Consider the following 24,371-nt stretch of genomic DNA (forward strand, 5'->3'; position numbering starts at 1 on the left):
CCAGCAGAGGGGGAACCTCTATTGTGATTTCCTTCTTTCAACACAATCTTAAAGGCAGACTTCTAAATCCCTTATTTAGCTTCTAGTGCTTTCTTTTTACAAACCTCACACACAGGACTAAGTTAATACTCCTACTTCCAATGGGCATACAAGACAGAAGGCTCAAATTGGCTGACTGTGCTTGTTGCTTTGATCATGAGACAGCATTTCTAAAGCTACTTCTACAACTTTGCCTATACCAGCGTGACTGTATGTTAAGGGAATTGTATACATTCAGATTTTTCTTGAACCTTGTTTTAAATTACCTCTTATCAACGTGAATAACTCATTTCGCTGTTGCAATCTCTTAGAGCTTTTTTTTTATAGAGACAAAACTTCATCTTTCACAGAAATCAATGTTCCTCCTCCTTGTACTTGTATTTCCAAGATATTCAGAACTTTGCATCTTCATTATCATTTAGAGCACTTACAAAAATTCTTCTACATAGACATAAGCTGGAGAACAGAAATAACCTACACCCACAGAGTCTTATGCAGCAAGTCAACAGCAAATACAAGAAATGAACCTATATTTCATACACTAAGGTAATTGTAAGTACTTCTCTTACTATGGTTAATTCTCACCTTAATTTCTTTTCCTCACAAGAACCCCTCAGATTAAAGCAATCTGTGAGTTATCCAACAAAACAATGAATCACTAGCTCTTATGCTCAGAAAGCATTATATTATGATACTCTGTTAAAACCTCTTTCTGCCAATAACTACTGAAAAATTAGACAGTGGGCATTTGCTGGAGAATCCTCAAGGTGGAAACTTTATATATAGAAGCAACTTAAGAATTAAAATATTTTAAGTACACAGATTTTATTTCATTTATGTATTTTCATTTACATCACCCACAAAAGATGCTCTAGATGGGAATTATCATGAAACATTAGTAGGAGATACAAAACACGAAACACAGATATAATGGAATTCAATAAAATATTGTAAACAGATACTCTCTTTTTTTAGGGCAAAACATTTTCAGTGCAAAACATTTTTCTCACTAGAAGACAAGTGCCAAAACAAGAGAAAAACAATTAAAATAAAATATCTAAATCCCTGTCTAACTTTGCCAAAATCTAATCTGAGTGCTTACATTGTGCTCAAACAAAACTTTGATCATAAATTTCTTTTCAGAGACCAAAATGAATGACAATAGGAAAGCAGGTTTCTATGGCAGGGCAGCTCTGTTAAAGCTTTCAATAACCATGTCAGCTCCCAGGGGCTTTAATTTGCTTCTGTGGTGGCCTTTGTTTTTATCTTTAAAGAATTCAGGAACTACATGACATACATGTACTTAATTTTTTTTTCAGTATTCTTTGGTAAAATTCTAATTGCTCTCAGACACACATTTCTGAGGGATGATGGTCACCAGAGCAGATTTGCAGAGCACCAGACAGGTGAGGATCTCAGCCTCTGACAAGGAGTCCCAAACGCTGACAATTTCAATTCTTTTGGGGAGGTGAACAGGCAAGCACAGCTCTAATTTTCTGCTTTTTAGTATTCTTCTTTTCACTCAATGCTTAGTGACATTAGCTGGCACACCCTGTCTGTCAATATTTTTTTTTCCTGCAGAAGTAGTTTTATGGGAGAAAAAAAGAAAGAAAAGGAATTTTATAGGCCTCTAGTTTGCTTTTCTCCTCTTCATCTCTTCGCTCTTGTTACTTGCCTCTTAAACTTAAGACGAAAACCTCGGGTCTGCAAAGACAAGCAGGAGCTTACTACTGCATAACAAAAAACCCCTCTTGTATTTTCTAACAATAGCCCGCCAGCCTCAGAAACGGACTACAAGAGACATGTAGATTGGCCCTTCTAAAGCAAAAGTTTGGATACGATGTGTAAATAATATTTTCCTAGTGTTATGAAATACAAAAAAAAGCTGATAAGGCCCTAAAATATAGTACCATAGTAAAGGTAAACCTTGCAGGATCCAGTACCAAGGACACAATTTAAAGAAGTAAAATTGAGTGTTTAGAATGGTTGTATTGGTCCATGCTTCCATACAAAACTATGATGATAAATTTTCATTTTGGAAATTTTCCTCAGTGCCTGAAAGCTAATGAACAGAAAGCTTATGATGCTGATAGCCAAAATTCTTCCTTTGCAAGAACAGCAAGTATTGCACTGAATGGGTAGACAGGGGCAGGATGGATGGTGCCTTGAGCAACCTGAGCTAGGGCCAGCACTCCTGCCCACATCAGGGGAGTTGGAACTGGGTGATCCTTACAGTCCATTCTAACCCAAGCCATTCTATGATATCTAGAAATCCAAATTAAAATCAGACAGGCTTTAAATAAGAAGGTGACAAAACCAAACTCTTTTTGAAAGTCTTTCAATAGCCAAGAAGTAAACATTTGCTTAACATGGACGGACTTCAATTTTCCTCTTATGAGCAAAAATTTAGATTTTTCAGAGTGCTTTTGAGTAAGATACTTATAAACATCCGGGTAATGAATAATCACATCTGTCCTAGCAAAACAAAGCTGCAGATAAGAAAACATTTCACTATTTCTGAACGCTGCACAAAGCATCCATGTAATGGAGTCTTAAGGTGCAAGAGGTACAACTGTGATAGAAGTTGTTAGACTGATGGTCCTGATCAGTCCTATCACTGTTGTAGAGAGAGGGTAGTTGTCCAGAGTGCAGTCAGCTGAAAAATGCTATATTTGTGGAATTCTGTGGTGTTTGGCAGGATTCCTGGCAGATTTTTCCCATATTTCAACAGAACTACATCAGTTTCTTGGTGAGTCTTTTGTGAAGCTGAAATATCAAATTCCTTTAATAGGTACAAGGTTGCCCCAAATTTTAAGTAGTAATACTTTATAGCAGTCTTTAACAAAACTCGCATTGCCTTCTGAAATGTGTCATTGGTCTAAATTAAGAATTAAGAAACTAATAAAGAAACATTTAAGTTCTATAGAAGAGACCTGATATTCAGATTCACACCTTTCTTTTCACAGGTAGAAAAATTCAAAATTTTATCAAAGCTTGCAAACAACTCCAGTGAACAAGCTAGCTGACACTACTTTTTGCATGTTAATACAAATTAAAGAGCTGTTATCTATTAGCAATTACATTCTGTATATTCATGCTAATGGTCTGAATAATTGCCCCAAGAATCCTTAGAATTAAGAATTCTGAAATACTTCCAAATAGAAACAATTTATTTTTGCACACAGGATGCATTAATGCACTATTAGGAACATAAAGTCAAGCAAAAGAAATGGAAACAACTGAAATAATCTAAACAGTAAAAGGAAAGTCTCTAAGGCAAGGAGAATTATGGGCTTTGACTTATACATTAGCAAAATGACCATGGATTATTTCTGCATTCTCTAACACCATAGCTGAACTGACAAGGAGGGAAATGATCACACAAACATAGAATATTAAATCAACATAGTTCTCAAAAAAACATTAAACTCAGAGAATGACTCAACTGTTTCTAGGACAGACATCCCTCATATGAAAATACTAATGCTAATACATACTGAAATGAAAGAAGCATGCAGGGTAATTTCTTTACAACAGATAACTAATTAGAAGATGCTCTACGTTTTCTATGTCTCAGGAAACTCAAGAATGGCATTTCAGAACTTGAAAGTGCTGTATTTATTTCCTACTACTACAATAAAAGAGAATATAAATGGATATCAAAGAAATCAAAATCTTTTTCAAAGCGTCATGACAGGTTTTGAATTACAATGTTTAGGTGTCAGAGAACATCACTACCTCTTTCAATTAATTTACAGTTATTGGTCTCCAATAGGTTATAAAGTGACATAGTTATATAAGTACACTAAAAACTGCTTTTTGAATATATATTCAAAATGTAAACCAAATTTTAATTTTTAAAAAATTAATTTTCAAGTGCAGAAAACAACCTAATAAGCTTTGGCAGATTTTTCCAGCATTTGATGTATTTTAGTCAACTAACACAGTTACTGTCTGACAGATAATCCTGAGCAGGGCAAGTCAATTCTTCTTTCACTGCCTGATCACAATACTCTGGCAGTACACACTTATTCTCAAGCACTCCCAGTTACCTGTTGCAGGTTCTCAGAATACTTGAAATTGTGCTTGTCAAAAAACGCAAGTTGAAATAATTGCAAAGCCAGGACCAGAAGACCATCATACTGGCTTATTGTTCAAATTATTTGCTTTACTCCTACAGTGACAGAAAACAATACTTTGACCACAACAGCAACATATGTGTGGTGTGGTACTCTCTGTGACCACAGTTCTTACAACTGATACCACATTTCCTTAATTTGTGTATATCAGGTTTTATGCATATAAAAGCACTGTGAAGCAACCTGAATCACAACCATGTGAGAAACTGAGAAAATTAGAAGCATTCAATTATTAGAATGATAGCACCAGTTGGTGCTAGTAGTCTTTGTTTTCTTTTGTTTGTCCAAATTTGTGCATTAAGTTCTTAACTCCTGCTTAAGATATAAACTCTCATTGGAATCACTAATAATTAAACGGCCATTAGCTTTGTGGTTGTATCTGATACGTCTACCAGTGCTTAAATTACTGTAAAATTAATGGCAGACTGCTTCCATACCTCAGAGATGACAAGCAATTACATTAAAAGACTGACATGCTCCAATACTACACTACTAGTTCAGTTAAGCTTGTAAGTACAGGGAGCAAGACACATGAAAAAGACCCGGACATCCTCCTGTCTAAAAGCCCTGAAGGAAACGTGCAGTGTATTCAGAGATGTAACTTCAGTCATCTCTGGTATAACAATAACTGAGGTCTCTCTTTAATTCAGATTTTGCAATTATGAGAAGAAAATGGAGTAGAAAGAACAAAACTACAATTACAAATCTGAACCTTACCGAGAAGGGCAGTTTTGCAAAATATTTTGTATCCAATAAGCTAGATTTCTAGTTTCCCCTCTGGCATGCTTCTACCTAGGACAATAGTCAAGTTTCTCCGTTGTCATTGTATCTGACTCCTCCCTCCAACCCCTCTCTGTCTGAATGGTCTCTGTTTTAGGGCTCAGATACATACGCTACTTGTTTTGTCCTCAAACGCCTTAGGGAGATTCAGAGCCATGCACATCCTGATCAATATTACACAGAAGAGGATTTAAACAGCAGACCACGACTGAACCAAACTAACACAAAGAGGCCCTACATGCCCCACTGCCAGATACAGGAGATTTTTTAATTCTCTCTCAGCTAGGCTTTACCAAAAGTGGAGAAAGTGCTTTGCCATTGTTTGAATGCAGTCCACTTCTACAACATCCATCCCTCTGCACAAGGGTCAGGGATTGATGATCTGATGCCTTTTACATGCACAGAAAACATCAGCAAAACCCTGAGCTTTACTACCCACAAGAGCAGACCCTTTGAGCTTTGACCCAGTTTGGTTACTAACAGCCTGTAAGTATATTCCTAACTGAACCCTGCTGTCAGTAAATATCAACAAACCAACATGAAACAATACAAAAAACTTAATTCAATGTTCCTGATTTCAAAACAGGCAGTTCTTCAGTCAATAAACATTTTTCCTAATGCTACAAGTAAGTGAAAGGTGACTAACAGGCAAAAGACTTTTTAAATGTCTGGCAAGTTAGGAGAGCATTTGGAAGGAATAAACTTGCCAGAAACTGCTGGCAAGCACACTCCCTACAACAGCCAGCAATGGATATCCAAGCATGCATTTTTGCTTCCTTTCCCAGACATAGTATTACCACCCCCACCTTCTTATTTATGCAGGGAAAGGGTGGCATTATTGAATTTGTTTTCTTAGTTAAGCAAATTTTTTTTCCTATTGCACAGAAGGAATGACTTCCAAAAGAGAGGTAGCCAAATACATCTGGGGAACATTTTAAGCCCATTTTACAGGTACTAAAAACTGAATTGTCACAAGTCCACTGGCAGAACGTAACACTTTATTTTCATGCAACACATTAGCTACTGCATTCCCCGTTTAGAACAGTTTGAGAGTTATACTTCTCAAATACAGCCCTAAGATGCAAATAACAGCTTCAGAGAAATGTAAGAAGGCACACCCATTTTCTTTAGAAAAAGAGCACCTGCAACTACTTTTATATTTTGCTGCTTCTGTTTTGCTAAACTTTCTATTTGCACTCTATTCATGATGTGGATTAAATCATAACTACTTCACACTGTTAAGGACTTTACAATGGATAACCCACAGGAACAGCAGCTTAACCTGCAGAAACATTTTGCTGGAGCTTTTATATCATGACATACAGATAAAGAGGAAAAACTTTTCATGCTGCATTTTAGCTCCTATATCAAAAGTTAAAATCTCTGTCTTAAAAGAAATGCTTTCTCAAAACATAACTATGAACTGGCAAAAAAATTTTTCCAAAAACCTGCATTTGGCTATATCCCCCCTTCTTTTTCAGCTGTCTTCCTGAAGCAAGAAACAATATTACCATCAAAAATTAACTTAATCATTTCATACAATACCTGGCAAGTTTATGTAAAAACAGTTTATATTGCAGCAAACTTTTTGTGTTTTTTGGAAGTATTTCCAAGCAACCAACCTGCAAAAGCTATTCACACATGTAAGAAATCTAAGAACAACATATGACAAATTTGCTTTTCTTCAGATGAGTAATTAATATGTAGTCTTCCAGAGCCTGTGACTGGCAGTATCAATAATATATCCTTGGACTAACTTTTTTTTATAAGCTGATTTTGAAATACTGCTCCAGTGTCTTGATTCCTAAACACACACCCACAAAAATTAGTCCAGCAAGATGACATTAGTCTCTTCTCACTGACCAAATGCTTTGTAATACGCAGATTGGCGGAGATGACTTAATTCAGACACACTGAGTAACTGAATAATTAAATCAAATAGAAGAGCTAATAAAGAGTGCATAGAGACTGCACAGACAACATTATTTAGGGAATGGAGAAAGTAAATGGAAGGAGAATACCAGTAAGGCTTAAATGTGCCTTGATTCAGTATTCTGATTTGCTAAACATTTTCCCATCATTTTATGCCCTAATAAGTTTCCATTGACTAACATGACCTAAAGCTACAGAGAAAGCTAGCTCAATGCAGTTTCCTAAAGTGTATCTCCACCAAGTTGCTGCAACTAAATATCAGTTTAAAAAATTGAGAAAATGGAAGCATACATACCAGAGCAAATTTTTCTGAGACTAGTCTTTGGGTATAGTAACAACTAAGCCACTTTGAACACCATGCTGTTTCAAAATAAACTAATCCTATTTCAAATTCTAATAATAAGTGAATTTTACAATGTGTTAAAAACAGGAGTGACATACTGTGAAATCACTTGAGAAACGCAGCACTGAATATAAAAACTGTACTTTGTTGCCCACAATCAACTGTCACTTAAACCTCAGGTTATCAGGAGGTAAAACTATACCATATATTCACAGTAAACAAAAGATGACCAAGATAAACCAAAAATAATCTGGCACCACATATTAATACATAATCCAATACAAGTTAAAACCAGAAGTTAATGTTCAATGTGAACACTGAAGCCTGACATTCTGTTGTCTTCTCTTCCCTTCAACCAAGAAGACACACTGCCTTAAATGTCAGTGAAATTGTTTGAATGATCAGTGGGAGCAGAGCCCCTGAAGTCAGGTAAGAAATATAGTCTTAATTATGGGTGAGCTCTTCTCGGCTGTTTAATTTCATGCATTTCTAATTGCAACAAGACACAAGGATCAAGACAACCACCTCAGTCTATGCAATACAATGTAAAAGTTAACACAGTTGTATGAAAATAGTGAAAATCTGACTTTTGACAGCCAAATGGAGTACTAATCAATTAGTGAAACTTCTGGTAGCATACAGAAAAAATACCTTGCCCCTAAGACCACCCATTTGTTTTATTACCTACTGCTACAATGCACAATGATAATATAGCTAAAAGGCTGCATTTCGATTTTCACTAAAGCCAGCCAGATCAGAAACAGCAATGACAAGAGTTTGCTATGAGTTAAAGACTATCAATGCATCTGATTATACTCTCCAACTCATGGAAATTCAGGCCACTGCCAATTAAGTGAATGAAACAGAGTAAATGTCATTTCAGGAATAGGTAGCTTCAACGTTTGGTTTTTCCAACTGCAAAGCTGCAAGCTGTCAAGTCCACTTCAAGTGTTTAGAAGCAAGCTTTACTATTAGGAAAAATAATTTTTTAGTACAGAAAGACTATTTTTGTGCATGTCTGCATTTGCAAATGCAAATTTAAGATAAATTTATGCCTATTTCAAAACTAAAGGCATCAAGATTATTATTCACTCCAAGAGAAACAATCAAGGATATGAGGGCAAAAAAGTATCATAACATGCTGCAGAAGATTCAAAATCTACATTCCTGAGCAAGGAGAGCTAAAATTTTATTTTTACATACATATGCATATGTGTATATACATACGTGTATGGATTTAATAAATACAAATAAAATTATATATCATGCAAACACGTGTACACATACACTCCACAGATCTCAAAATAAGCAGCACGGGCACATAATTAAGGGGTCCCCAGGGCTCATAAAGAAAGTGCAACGACCTTGTTAGTGTTTGGCCTTTCTTTCGCACCCAGTCTCATTGTAAAACAGTCAACCATGAAAGTACTTTAAAAAGCTGGTTTTCTTTTTATTTACAGCATGATTTTATAATGTACCATTCATGTTTTAGAGAAGCTGGTACTTCTGTATATCTTTCTGCCAAATTCAACATGAACCACAAACTTTCTAATTTACAACTTTCAGAGAAATTTGAATGCTTTTGAATACCGGGATTTTCAACTTTGCAATTTAATGACAACCCTGTCTTTGGCCTTTCCTGACCTGTTGTGAAGTAAATCAGGCACACTAATGTGGGCTAACAAGTCTTTTTCACACTGTTCGATCACCCTGCATCTTTTTTCTCAGCAGACACCGCCTCTCTCCCACTCTCTGTCTAGCCATCCTCCCTCAAAGCAAACAAAATGGTCACTGTAACCCTGCATTACTGCTCATTAGATCACAGGTTAGTCAAGTGGAACTGCCTGAGGTTCCCAAAGGAGAGCTATACTTCAAAAATCTGTCCATGTCAAATGAAGAAAAAACCCCTGAGCGTGGGGTCACCCAGATCAATGATCAAAAGAGACTGAGAATAGTGAAGGGAAAAAAAGAAAAAAAAAAAAAAAGCCCTTTTTTTGTAAAAAAACAGCCTTCTGTATAATAAATCAGAATAGAAAAGTACTAAGCTTTTTTACCCCCCTTTAGCAACAGTCCATTTTGGTTTTAAAATGTTTTTCTTGTTTTTCAGAAGATTTTATTTGCGTATTTTTAAACTGTTAAGATTGAGGTGTCAATAAAACTCAAAATTATTTTAAGAAAATTAGCAAGAGGAATGATCATGGAAGATAATGGAGATTTTCTCTCCATTACATAAATACTTAGCTATTCCAAAATGAGTCAACATCAATTTTAATTAATGATGATTTTAACTTAAACAAATTATACATTCTGAACTTCATAAGACATGATACAGGTAGCATGTCCACAAAAAAGGTAGTCAAGCAAAACTACATAGTCTGAACTCTTCTGGTACATGACAGATGTGCAGGCACGTGCAACACTTCAAGAATGTGCAGTACCATTTCTGTAGCCCCTGTTCATCTTTTAAGTACATAGGGCAATTTTTTAGTAACAACCACAAAAACAAAAAAACCAAACTGAATTTAAAAGAATTTAAAATACAGTAATAATTTTAAGTAAGAAATTTTGATTCACATAACAGATCAAATTACTCAATGGAGAGTACTGACTGTTTAATAAGGTTCTGTGCAAACACACATTATAGATACCACATGAATTAATACTGCTTATTCAAAATGAGTTATGTATTTCTAAAACATCAAATATACACTGTGCCACTAATGAAGATGCTGTTGCAGCTAAAGGGACCTGATTGTTTCCTGTGATATTGGTGACAGAGCATCTTTTTGTTTACAGCTCTGAAAAGATTTCTTCTCCTGCCCTAGAGAGTGACTCAAATTTCACTCTCTTACTCTCTTTATCCTCAGCCACAAGTAAAGGCATAATTAGCAACAAGGAAGAAAGGTAAACAAATTGGAACAGAATATCTGTAGTAGATTTGTAGTTAATATATGGTCTGTTGTAAAAGCATTACTGCAGCAGAACAAAGCTACAGGAAATCAAAGGAAAGAAATCCTTAAAGTACTTAAATGTTTCAGATAATGTAGTAAACAATTTCCTAGCATTTATTACCAGAGTACCATAAAAACTAAAATGAGACTGTAAATGCTCTGATAATACGTTATGAAAAAAATTTTACATAATAAGCTTGTACTAACAGAGAGACAGATGGAACAACTTATTTTAAAATAAATAATGCAATTGTAGCAAATATCTAACAATATATGAAATAGTTCCAATTATCCATCTCTGTAGATGTGTGGATGAAATGGTCTTTTAAGCAAAGCTCATTCACTAATGCAGGTTGGGTTTTTTGTTGTTTTTTTTTCTTTATCAGTTTGCTAGATGCCCTACTCATCTATTAATAGGCAATAGATGCCTATTAATACGTGAAATGGAATGCATTAACTTTAAAGATGCCTATGCATTAATACCCAATCTTTACTTTTAAGAGTATTAATACAGTACAGGCTTTCTGACCCTTGCAGCTTCGCTTCTAATCAGAATCTGAACAACTAAATATAACAGAAAAGGTCAGAAAAAACCAAAGATACTGAGAAATATGCAGTTACAGCTATGGATTATTCAATACACTGTCAATACTCTGTTTTTGAAAACAGTAGGGAAAAAATGTAAAGATGATGTGTGTAAATCTGAAAAATAAATTAAGACATATTCAAGTAAAAAAATTGCTTAAATTTGCCTTTTTTAAAAATACGTTATCTAGTTAATCTCTATGATCCTTCAGGAAGTTCTTTTCTAGACTAACTCAAAATTTCAGCCTGTTCAGATTCTAACAGAAGAAGTTACTGTTTCATGTCAGACTGCTGTAATAGATTTTCTAAACATTTAAACTATTTTGAGAAAACATTTATGCTTATAAAGATTCCAGCATGACTAATGATATGCTGCGGTATCAACAAATCATCATTAGAATAATGTCGTTATATTCAAAACCCTGCTTCTAGTCTTATGAAGACGATTGTTCCCAGATGCTAGAGTGGATAATTCATGTTTCTTCAGAAGCATGTCGGCATCTGGTGCTGAATCACTGCAAGAAGCGGATGGGAAAATGGTTTCCTCTTTTTGAACCAAATGTCATTATGCACTGAACAGAAGTGGTTTCTGAGGAAATAATGGACACTGTTCTCAGCCTACATTGCTATAGAAGGAGGCCTTCAATGGCTCCAATTTTCTTTAAGTAAAAACTCACAGTACTGCATCCTCATCATGCCTGAACTGTGGGGCCCTTCGCTACTTTTGAATCTGCAGAATTCCATTCCATTCTTCATTTTTGTTTGAACCCCAGAATGCTCTCTACTCATCTCTTCTGCTTTACTGCCAGTTAAGTCTTTGGAAGTAACAAGGAAAGAGGTGCATGAGACTTGTCAGCAACCCCCTTCCCTTTCTACTGTTAATCCTTCTCTCAGGTTCATTCCATTTGCAAAATCAGAAGTGTCCTGTCCAGCAACCAAGCTCATAACAATCTTTGATTTTTGTTTTCCACCACACCCAGAGAGCATCCAAGATTTTTCCAGGAGCATAATGGCTTGAAAAGAATCCCAGGATAAAAAAAAAAATCATTTCAAAACTGAGAATAGATAGGAAGGAATTTAATCTCACCTTACAGTAGTATGCGTTTCCTTCCTGGCCTTTGACAATTGTAGCATTGTTTCAGTAACATCCAGAACACTGATGCAAAGATGACCCTTTCCCCATCCTGTTACTTGGGAACACATCATTGTTTCATGAATTCTTAGATACATGCCAACACCTACACCTCCAGAGGTTTATGGTTTGTTGTCATCCATAGGAAGTTTATGCTCAAACATCTAAAGAAGAACCAGCCTCTGATGGGCCAATGACACTTCAATTTTCAGGTTTGCTTTCCCCCATGCTGCAGCTCATATTCAAGAGAAATTCTTCCCAAGATTCTTTAGAAATTTTGAGTTTGATAAGGAACACAAAGCCTTCCATGCTCAGGCTGAGCTCTGAGCACCTTCTATTTGATACAGGTTTTAAGGAACTCTGCATACACACATTTCTGGCAAGATTTCAGGGTATTGGTAATTATAGACAATAATAACCTATGCTATGTCGCAGAGCAGGTAGTATTGATGCAGCTGAAAAGTTTTTACTTTTGTGACACACAATTAAAATCCAACTTGAAATACTTACATAAATATAAAATGGATAGATTTTTCTCCTGCTGTGGTTATTGTTGAACTTCCCTGACATCACCAATAAAGATGCTCGTCATGATTTCCCATGTGTGTGAGTTTCTGATTCCTGAGGAATGGACTGTGGCCAGAAATTAATTTCATACACTGCATACCTACTCTAATGGAATGAAGATTATGTGATCACAATCAACTTGAAAAACATTTATTTTAAAATTTACTTTTTATATTAAGTATCAAATATAAATTATGCAGTTCAAATAAATAATGTTCAAACAAAATATGACCTTTTCCTTGCTAAATACAAGGTTCATGGTATATTTAACTTGCCTTTAATCAGCAAATGTATTTTAGCATTAAAAAGAAAAAATAGAAGGATATATTCTCATCTTTTAAAAAGCAGTAGCTTGTATTACTGAACTCAAGATTTTGTTCTAATACATTTACATACATATATCCATATAAGATGAATGTTTGAAAGAAAAACACATACTAAATCACTTTTACAATACAAGAGTTTTCACAAAATTGACCCAATGCATTACTAAATACTTTTCCATTCTTTTTCAACTGATCCTGAGACCATTTTTGCTAAAATGGTAGAGTTATATTTGGAAAGTAGTTATATAGCCACTATTTAGTTCCATGTGTAATAGTTATTAATTCTGAAAGAAATACATCTTCTCTTGTTAATGTACGATGTCACTAACAGTAACTAAATTTTTGAGCATTCAAGAATTCCCCAGAACAGCAATATCACAGACATAGGGGCTCAAAAGGGTCATAATGATTGTGTGGTCAGATTTGTATCCAACAGGCCTCAGGATTTCATTTAACTCTCTACTAAAGCACACCAACTTTTTACCACGGTAAAAAGGTTTCAGAAAGAACTGTAAAAAGCTGTGCTCTTCTCTGACAGTCTTTACTGAATAACACATAAGCATTTGTGAGTATACAAATATTCATGAAAAATAATTACTAAAATATGCAAATCGATTTGTATCTGAAAGCATTTTAAACTTTCTCTCATAAATTTACTTTTTTTTTAGAGACTATGCTCTATCTTTACAGTCATTGTGTTTAGTTCTGGAAGTGCAGCCAACTCCTTCTCTTTGAACAACATTTTCCCTCTTCTTTCTTTGCTTGGAAGTCAATAAAGACACTATATTTTCAAAGCACATAGTGAAAATAAATGCTTCTTTCCTATCACTCTCTCAAGTCAAGTAAAAGTAATTGCACACCTACTCTAGAACATTCATTTTTAAGTAAGAGGGGGAAATATTTTCCAGTGTTTTCTGTATAATCTTCCTTTACTGTGGTTAACTGTAGGCAGATAAACAAAAATAAAAAAGGATGAGAAGTAACATGGTAGATAGAAGGGTCCAACTCTCATTGGATTTTAGAGTTCCACACCTCCAATCCTCCTCACCAGCTCTAGTTTTACACCTCTCTCCCACCTCTGTTTGTGCCTGTACACCAATTATCCAATCGTCTTCTCATCTGAGTTTATTTAAAAATAAGACCTTGAGGAAGGATGGTAGTTAAGTAATTTTTAGGTCCAAAGCAGTTCATCATATGGTCATACAGTCAGACTGCCACACCTGAAAGATGGGAGTGGCAAAGAGGCCAGCAAGAAAACCAAAACTGTTGATGAAATAAATATTCAAAGTAAACACCATCTATCTACATATAAAACAACCATTTGAAGACCCAAATAGTGCTATAAAAATTCATGTCTAATGTTCAAAACTATATAAAGCAATACTCTTAAAAATCTACCCCAAGACATGCAGCTTCTTTTTTTGCAGAAGTATACCAGGCACCATTGTCTACAAAGAGCCATTCAATAGATTCATTTCTCTAAATACAGCTTCATGTTGTAAAATTGGTGTATGGGGTCAGTAATTCTACTTCTGTGTCTTAGCTACCCTACTCCTACTCTTTTTCTCCTTGTACATTGTGTAATATGTGGGCATTTGCTTAAGCATGTGTTTTGGTATCTTCAGGAACACCATTCCAAATCAGAGTTTCTAGAGGCAGTCTTTGAACTTATTTCCTTGCAGACTTACATATTTGTCAAGAGCTCAACTAATAATTTACTATCCAGAGAGATACCTTTCTTTGTTAAGCTTTTGTTTTTGTCCCACATACACTGGGACAGCAATATTAAGCTGTAAGAAGTGATATTATTCACCAAAAGATTATCAACTATACCAATTCACCTTTTTATCTAATGAATATATTGAAAATTTTATCTGTTATGGCTTTGTTTTTTTAAAACTTGATTGAAACACAAATTCATGTAAAGAAAAGATGCGGTTACTGTTTGGATTCAGTCCTGCAACTATATGAAATTCCTTGTTGTTCACATTTAGCTAGAATATGGATTTACTTACATTCATTTAAATTGCTCATCTTTTATATTGCATTTTAATATATTATTTTTATTATAAGATCCTTTTACATCTAAATCATTTTCCTAATAAGTATGAAGAAATTTTTAATCAGAATGGAGGTTCATATGAGAAATGCAAATAGGAGTTACTTCTGCATTGTTCTAAACAAGGCAAAACTAATACTGTCTAAACACCAGTTTAATAAAATTCTCCTCTCCTGCAAATGTGCTCATAGCTGAAGTCTGACAAATAATTCTTCTGTTCCCTCAAAGGCCACAGTTGTGAAGGAAGCAGCCAATACTCAAAATAGCAGAGTCCAGCTCCAAAACAATCTTCAAATATCAGGGGATACACCTTGGACGAAAAGAAGTATTTGCAGTGAGGGGATTGCAAACATTAAGGTCACTAAGGTCACTATGATCTCAAAAAACAGGGTAGGAATCTATATTTTGGCTATTTACTGCAGTAATATGAAGATAAATCATCTCAGAAACAGTTTCTTGTCCCTGATTTAACTTTGCTCTAGATGTCCCTGTCACAAAGTACACAGATTTGCAACAGCTGGTCTGAAAACTCAGATTTGAGAGGCTTGACCAGGGTGAAGATGGGACAGACTGTGGAGGTAACTTTCATTTTCATTCTTGGTTGTAGTAGTTTTTGCAGTACCTGCTCCTGGAGAAAACATTTGCTCAAAACTGTTAGCTAAGATACTGCATACTCTCTGAAGCTAAATCTCTTTAGGTGTCACTGTTCATTGCAGTTTTTCAGGTTGCTAGTAATGATATCTATAACTTGTACACTGAAACGGTTTCTAAAGAGAAACCATTTTCCCCTAACTAGCAGAAACCACAAACATTATGGGAAAAAAGTACAAAGACATTGGAATATAAAGAAGAGATTACATCCCTGGAACTGAGCCTGCCACAGGCAGCCAACTTAGACCATTGGCAAGCCCAGAAAGCCCAGTTTGCAACGTGCTCCAAATCCCCACCACCAGTAAGAGCCTCCACAGATGCTGGCAAACCTGAACATTCTCCTGCAATGGTTATTAGCTTTAAGAAGACATTGTCTATCTACAAAATTATTTCTAGACATAAACAACAGAGAAGAAACTGGCAGAGTATGAGAGAACAGCCCTCACAGCCCTAGGACGGCTCTTTTCATAAGGAGAGTCACCTTCAACTATTCTGCTAGTAGAAAACAAATTAAACACTTGTGATTCAAAATCCTTATATTCTGAAATAGATAAATACATCACAATCTATGTAAATACACAACAAACCATTCACACTCACTTTTAAAAATATTGTTTGCACTTGAAAGACTTTTTAGAATCTTGCTCAATCAAAGAAAAAAAGCAAAATCAAAATAACTCTCCACACCTCCATCAATTCAACTTTAAAGTAAGGTTTTGCATGCAAGAAAAAATCCAGCACTTGTGAACAGTGCAAGTTTTCCACACTATTCTTTTCCTGACAACTATATTTAAAACAACAGTGTAATCTTAAAATAGGCTGAGAATAGGCTGATTTACTGTCAACTAGTGAGTCTATATTAAAAAGCTCTAGCATTTTTTAAATGGGAATTTAGAACAGATCTTCAGTGACTTCTCCCATTACTAGGGGTCACCAATTTAAATATATGAAAGAAATTTATTAGTTACCTGAATTTTTGGATAACTGAAGTAAAACCCACCAACAGGTTATGCTCTATGAATGTCTTCACATATATGGTCTTAGAATAGAATAGTCCAAATGGAGTGAACCTACAGTGATCACCTAATGCACCTACAATCTTAAAAAGAGCCTTAAATATAAAAATAGAAACATCCCAAAGTCAGCACACTGCCAAAAATGTAGCTGCTTCACCAGTGAACTGGAAAACCAGTTCAATTTGGTTCCTCCTTTAATCAGTCCTATATGGCTTCCAGGAGTCCTGAACACAATCAGACAAGGGTCCAGAATTGCCTGCTCCTAAAATATAGTGGCTACAGACAACTTTCAACACGTGCAGCTCCCAAATATTGCTCTGACCTGAGAGAAAAGTGGCTCTCTTTGCACACTGGTTCAACTGACAAGAATCCACTGCCATATCCAGCTTCTGATACTCATACACAAAGTAGCAGACAGTCCAAAATAAAAATTAACACGTTGATAATCACAGTAATGCCTGTTCCCTTTTAAAGCAATTTGAAGCACTTTTATCACCACTACTCTCCTGCAATATTTTAAGCCTTTAAGAGAAATCTGACTAATCAAAACCAGTTTCGATAATCAAAAGTACTTTTGTGTGGAAAAGCAAAGGCACATTCTGTCAGGAAGTTACTTATTTTAAAAAAACATATAATTAGGTAAACTGTTTTGGAACTGCACCCTGTATTTTGGAAATCATGGCCAAACCAATATGCCACCACCTTCCCTCATATGCTGAGTAACTACATTTATTTTTCATTCGTAAAAATTTTTATTTGCTATTTCATAAGGTTTCCAAAACTACAGTCAGAACTGACTGACATATGATTAATTCTTCATTACTGCAATTTTAATCTAAAATAAGGTTATTCTGGAGCAAACCTACTGAAACAGTTTTACAGCCTGGTTAATATACATAGTCTTTATTTCAGCATGGCTCAGTTGAAATCACTTAGCAGATATTTGAAAATATCTAAATATGCTATTGTCACAGGAAAAACAAAACAAATTACAAATATCTTTGACATGGGAAGATAGAATAACCACCATAGAAGTCTACATAAGAGAAATATGAGGGACATCTTAATTTATAGTTTCTAGAATGAAATGCCATGCCAAGTTCACTTTCTTGATTTCATTTTAAAATAAAAATATAACTAGGAAACAGCTAACAAGCAACAGAACTCAGGGGAAAAAGGGATTACATTTACTGATCAGTATTTCAGCTTGGCTTCTCCTGTAATTTTCCCTGGTCACTTCAGTAATATGAAGTATATTCTGCAAAATGAATTAGGCTAAATTGCATTTCATAAACTAACTTATTGGGATATTTTTGCAAGTATCTATTATAGCTGTGAATTGAACTATTCATGACATTATTGCTCATTACTTACAGCACATAGATTCTACAGTATCATTTCTACCTAAGCACTGCACGGAAAAAAACACATTAAATAAAGTATAACATTTTGAAAAACTGAAGCAACTGCACTTCCCAACAAAAAATATAACTAACATCTGTTGCAGAAACTGCTTGGCACTTGCACAGTTTTGGGAAGAATTTTTGTTGTAGATAAATATTTTTCTACATTTTCTATTATGCACCACTCAACTCAGACATTTTCCTTAATTATACTCCAAGGAGTCCTTTCATATCCATTAAAGAAAGGCAATTTGTTGCCTAAAAGAATGCATACACATTTTTAAATTTCAACTGTGATTCGTCTGTCTTCTAACACATGAAAAAATCAAGAAAATACCTATAATGGACTTAGTTCTGCAAAAATGTCTAATAAAACTCTCAATGCTCAACATATTATATTTGTTACATACTTTAACGTGTTGGTTTTATATAAGCAATGGTCTTATGATTCATCATTTTACTTCTATTCTACATCTCAACAATGAGGACAATAGCAGAGCAAAGCCTTTAAGAAAGCTTTAACATTGGTAAAAATGACCAAAGACGGCTTCTACTTCATATACACAGCAAACACAGATAATCATTCTTTTCAGGAACAATGTAACAACTTTGTGACATTGTCTCTCTTTTTTTTTTTTCCCTTTTTCTTTTAATTTTGTTTTCCACTACTCTTAATTAAAGAACTTCAAAATCACTGGGTTCTTGATACAGTGTGGTTTTTTTCTTGAAAATATGCACGTGCTGTGCACACTTAAGAAAACCGTTGTATTCTGCATTTCATACACACTCACATTAGCAATCAAGACTTGTCTGCTATGATAATAAATGGTAAGGGTTTTTTTAAAAGCATGTAGTAGAAACTCATTTAAATGCTATTGTAAGCATATTGAGATCTATTACCCTACTGAGATTTCATGTAACTGGTAATGAGGAATGAGGTGAAAATGAGGGTACTGCCAATAAAAGAAAAGAAATGCTAACTCTAAATACACAAATTCAGTTCAGGCCCAAAAGTCTATCCACATGGGCTCAGCTGCAAAATGAGAGAGTTAGAAGTATAATTTGCTGTAAAGAAAACCAACTGGCACTGCATTCATTATTAATATGAAATTGGACAAAGAACATTGACTAAATTTTATCTGGTATCAAAAACTTCACTTAATATCGAACCAAATTTGTCTACTTTACAAATGAAAAATATCGTAAAATAAGACATACTTAAATCATGTGAGAAACAACCATTCTGTTGATGAAAAATGTGATCTGTATTGCTCTACGAAAAAGTTAAAGCCAAGGCACGTAGACAATATTTGGATGATAAAATCAAATCATTTTTGTCTCGGGATATTGTCATTTTTTAAGTGGGAGGTTTAGGACTGCATGTTTTGCTTTTATGCTGTATAATAAATTAGGCCAAACTATTAAACTTACATATCAAAATCCATATTATATCTCTTTAAATATTCGTTACTTATTTCTAAGTCTGTTTTTATATGAACAAGACCTAGAACTTGTACGGTCTATCCCTGCATTATTTTTGTTTACTTTTTAATGTAATTTGATATATTAAATCCAAATTCCATTTTTTTCTAAGAATGAATTCTCAGAGAAAAGGACCAACAATTTGAAAAAATACTTTACAATGTAGTTTACAAAGCTGTTACAATCTCTTCTTAAAACACTGCTATACTCCAGTCATACTTACACCGCTTCCTAACATATAGTAAGTTTAATTTCTTTTGACTCAGAAAGGAGACGTAAGTAGCAATAAAGAAGTAAAGGCTGTATGTTCAACTACACTGTACTAAGAGCAGCTGTTCTACAGATCAGTTTGTTCTGAGCTGAAAGTCTAAAACTTCATATTTCAGAAAAAGAAAATCCAAGAAAGAAACAGTTTAAATACAAAGCAGCAACACAGTAAGGTGCTGAAACAGTTTTCACTCTGCTGCACTCACAGAATAAATGGTTTTCACATATAATCTTTAAGAGAAGGAGTTGTTTAAATGACATTTATGAACAGAATGACACAACCAGATTATAACTTCTTCCTACATTTTCAGAAGTAATTTTCAGCATTTCCTCAAATGTATCTGACATGATAGGCATGTAGACAAGATGAATTTCTCAGAAACTACAGAGCAAAAAGTACACTGAATAGAACAATTACATAATTTACTGTGTGATAGCTAGAAATTAGACAAAAGTATTCCTTGGAACAGGAAGATCAGAACCAGCTAAGGACTGTAGAACAGGAATTGAAACTCTGACCTCATGTCAGTACACAGCAGTTTAGAAAAAAGCTTTTACATAAAAAAGACAATCTATGGCCGCAACATATTGCTTTAAGCAGTTGAAAAGAATGGAGTAATGGAATAGTGCAAAATTAAAACTAATAGTAAATAAAAACCCAAGCTAAACAAAAAAGTCACTGTCCTAGCAGCTTTTTATAAGAGTAGCTCTAAAAACATCTTTTCTCCCTTAAGCAAAATATGGTAAAAGCAGAAGATCTGTTTGTATCCAAGTATTACTTGTCTGTTTTCCAGAACAACTAAGCCTGTATAGAGTACAGTGGACTGAGTTTTTAGGGATTGGGACTGTTCCTGGTCTGCATACTTACAGTAAAGAAGAAACTGAGGCCAGCCCTTAACCAGGATGTCAGGGCAGTAAGTGACAGTGGATCAGTGGTGTGCAGAAAGTAAATACAAACAGGCAAGAAGCTGCCACATTAACATACCTCTTGTACTGAGCGAGCTGCTGGCTTGTCTTGGTGATTGGCCAATATTAAAAACGGCAAAGTACATAACTGTGGGTGCTGGAGAGCAGAATGCAGCTCATTCCTAGCAGTTTCTAGATCATCTTCAGAGGAGGCGCTGTCTAGTACAAATATTACCCCTTGGGATCCTTGGTAGTAACGACTCCAGTATTTCCTGATATTGTCAGCTCCTTTCAAGACAATAATGAGAACTAATTAAAACAAGAATAGTTCAACAAATGTAACACTTGTAAATGAGAATAAACCATCTACTTAAAATGATCAAAACAGTTAACTATATTTTATCTCTTAATCATCATTAAAAGAATGAACAGGAAAAAAAAAGCAACAAAAAATCCAACACACACCCCCCAATGTCAAATCAACATTGTTTAAATAAGGAAGGAAGTTGATTCAATGCAGCTTTCCTCCATTAAAGCTTCTGCTCTGTTAACAAGTATTGGCAGAACTACCATGCTTACAGTACCAGACAGCTTAATCCTTTACCTTCTCACTAGAATATCTTGGCACTAATACCTAAACCTTCACCCATTCTTTTTCATTTTGCCCTGCAGTTCCTTGTCATAACCTGCAGCTTCTGTCATGGCAGTTGCTCATTTCTGATAAGGTCTTCCAATTCATCTCCAAACCATCAGGCAACCACTTCATAATTGGGGAAAAAAGGTGTCAGGAAAGCCTATTAAAGTAATTAGATACTTAATGAGGAGAATGATGATACAATAGTGAGTTGAACAGTGAATGAGGAGCTAGGGTGACAACATGCAAAGGCATTTAGTTCAACTACTTTTGCTCTGTCAACCACACTAAGGATTCTGGAAGAGCCCAACAGCAGACACATGAGTGACTGTATAGGCTTATATGCCACAGTAATTTTTAGGACACAGTTCAGCAGCACTCAGCCATCTCAACAGAAGCCAAGCACTAAGGTTATCAACAGAAAGCTTTTGTCTCCCCTGGAGAGCAGCATATGTTGTAGCAATGAGGTAGGAAAAAAAAAATTGTATTTGACAGCTGTCAAACTATCTAAACTATGATTTGGATATGGGCTATTCTTTGTATGTCTGGATCTGGCACTACACTCATGGGGACAAACACTGAACAGTGAACAGAAGTAGCAATAGTCTAGTAGAAAACTTGACATGTCTGCCAGACAGTGACTTGCAGAAATGTGTGGAAGGTACCTTTTATAGGCACTTTTCTTATTTTGAGACAAGGAGAAGTGAACTTCCAAGTATACACAAGAACCAAACGCTGAAAATAATGAAATTCTACTTTTCAGTAAAACAAAATGACACAAAATTTCTGAGCAACAAAATGATATTTTAATGCCACATAACGACCATAGCATTATGCAGTATTTAAAATATTAACTTAATTTAATTGTGAAACAAAAAACAGTCACTAAAGAAAAATGAAGTAAGAAATTTGCCCCATCAAATTTAGGTATGCTACTCAAGAGTATTCAAATCTCACCTAATGGAGTTAGTTTTGTCTTTTTACTGGTCACACTGGAACCCTGAACACTTTGTTTCTGTATCTCCATGCAGCAGAAGCTGTCAGCACACAGCTGTCAGAGAATACTGAAATCATACTTAATCATTTTTTTTCTGCAAGAGATCTACAGAGTTGACTACTTGAAGGCAAACAGTCACGGGGCTTAGTCAAGACCTTGCTTAATCTCTTTAATTTAACCAGACTTAAAATAACAATGTACAAACAGGACAGATGTTTTATTTATTTTATCATTAAGATCTGAAGATTAATATTATATCTACAGAAGAGGGACTGCACTGAAAGCTAATTCTGTGTTTCTGTAGCACACAAAATCTGTCAACTGTACCTGTAAAGAAATTCATACCATCTGTTAGATGGCCCAGTCTTCCAAACAGCTCTCTACTTCAGAACCAAGTAGAGCAAGCTTCCAGAGGGACACTATTTATATAGCCACACACAGTAGTGTCACAGGCATCTGAAGTATCACATTACTTTAAAAACTCGTAGAGAATCATTTTCGATGAACTTAAAGACCACGACCATGATCAGTTCTTTGAAATGTTGGGGTTTTTTTCCGAGCAACCTAACATCTGTCTTATTTGCTCTAAGCATCAGTCAGCTACTTTTCAATCACATGTCACTGGTAGAATCTGAGTCTTGTCTTTGTTATCATACTCACTCTAAAAAGAAAACCTGCAATAAACTGCAGAGCACTTGAACTCTCATATCCAGGCACATGGAAGAAAGCAGCTCATGTATCCTTGCATGGGACATTGAAGCCAGAAAAGAAGTATGATGATTTTCTGACCTTATGGTAGTAAGTAGTTTTGGTTCACGTTCTTTAGCAGCTCAACTTTGTTCCTCCATGTCAGCTGTCCCAAAAGAACCACCATCAAAGTAAAGCAGTCCCTTTCTTTCTAGCCCTGGTCAGTCACCATAGCATAGTCATAAGAACCAACTTACAGTGTCCCATGAAACTTAGTATTTTCTTTGGGATCTTCCATTACTCTAATGACATGCCCTGAAATTGCTTACACTTCAACTCTGAGGAAATCACCTGAGATTTAAGAATAAAAATAATTTGCACTAAGCAGACAAGAAAAAAGGCTGATAAAGCATGTACCTTAGGGTGCCATTTCAAACCATTTTTCTGGCAAATGCGCTTGAAAAATAATTCTTGGCATCAATAACCTATCAGCAGCTGGAAGTCAAAATTTCTACAAGACAAATAATGTGATACTCTTTTGCCTTAACTCTTCATATCCAGGGAACAGAATCTGCTCTCAGCTTCTTTCCTCAGAGCAGTGGAGCGGAGTTATCCTGGGCAGGAAACACTTGTCTATGTATAGTGTTTCAGCCATTCACACTTTGTGGTATGACAAATACAGCCTTAGAAAGCAAGCAGTTGTTGTAGGTGCAGTTCAGCAAAACTATCTTAGTAATTTATTTTTTCATCTATTCCAAAAGTTTCAAAGACAAGATGATTCAAAATTTGAGGTGTTTGGAAACCCAGAATATAGTGTGTATCCATTAAACATCTTTAGGCTCTCAGAAGACTGATGTGATAAAAACAGGAATTTAACTAGTACCCAAAACATCAAACAATAATAACACATAGAATAATCACTTAGGTTTTTGAGCTTACTATCATGTGTTTCTCTAATAGCTTTGAACCATACGCCTGTTTCTTCAACCAATAAACTGCCTAAACTAAGATAAAAATTTAAAAAAAGGAAAATTTCTCCAAAACATCAGAAAAACGTAATTCACATTAGACCTAAGGAACATGCTATGTGACAGGTTCACTAATATGTGACATTCAGGGTAGCAGCTTCCTCAAACACAAGCAAGAGCCACTACCTATAATTAAGCACATGATTTGTTTCCCTCAGCAATGAAGGAACTTACAGGAGTTCTGTGCTGTGACTAAAACATGCAATTTACAAATAAACTAGTGGGAAAACCCACCAAAATCCAGACTACAACACAATCACACCACTTATTCTAAAAGAAAAAATACTATTCAATCAAATGTAGGCTTGAATTACATTATAACAGGAAAAAACCCAAACCTCTCCTTACAGAAAACTGACACGATGCTGCAATTAAAAACCCCAACCATTTAGCATTACTACAGGACATCTTTACTCAACTAACTGTAATTTTAAAGATCTTAATTTT

At 35.1% G+C, this 24,371-nt stretch overlaps 1 protein-coding gene across 4 annotated transcripts in view; it reads right to left on the bottom strand.

Annotated features, from left to right (window-relative positions):
- ARL15 (ADP ribosylation factor like GTPase 15) overlaps window positions 1-24,371 on the bottom strand; it is a 291,798-nt gene that overhangs the window by 175,155 nt on the left and 92,272 nt on the right. For all 4 annotated transcript variants that reach the window (XR_010083393.1, XM_063421567.1, XM_063421566.1 and 1 more), the window contains one exon: window positions 20,658-20,866. Coding sequence is in view for 3 of the 4 variants with exons in the window: in XM_063421567.1 (XP_063277637.1) it covers window positions 20,658-20,866 (209 nt within the window). In the remaining variant the exon portion in view is untranslated. The remainder of the gene's footprint in view (window positions 1-20,657; window positions 20,867-24,371) is intronic.

The sequence above is a fragment of the Prinia subflava genome, chromosome Z, assembly GCF_021018805.1.
Source record: "Prinia subflava isolate CZ2003 ecotype Zambia chromosome Z, Cam_Psub_1.2, whole genome shotgun sequence".
Lineage (NCBI taxonomy): Eukaryota > Metazoa > Chordata > Aves > Passeriformes > Cisticolidae > Prinia > Prinia subflava.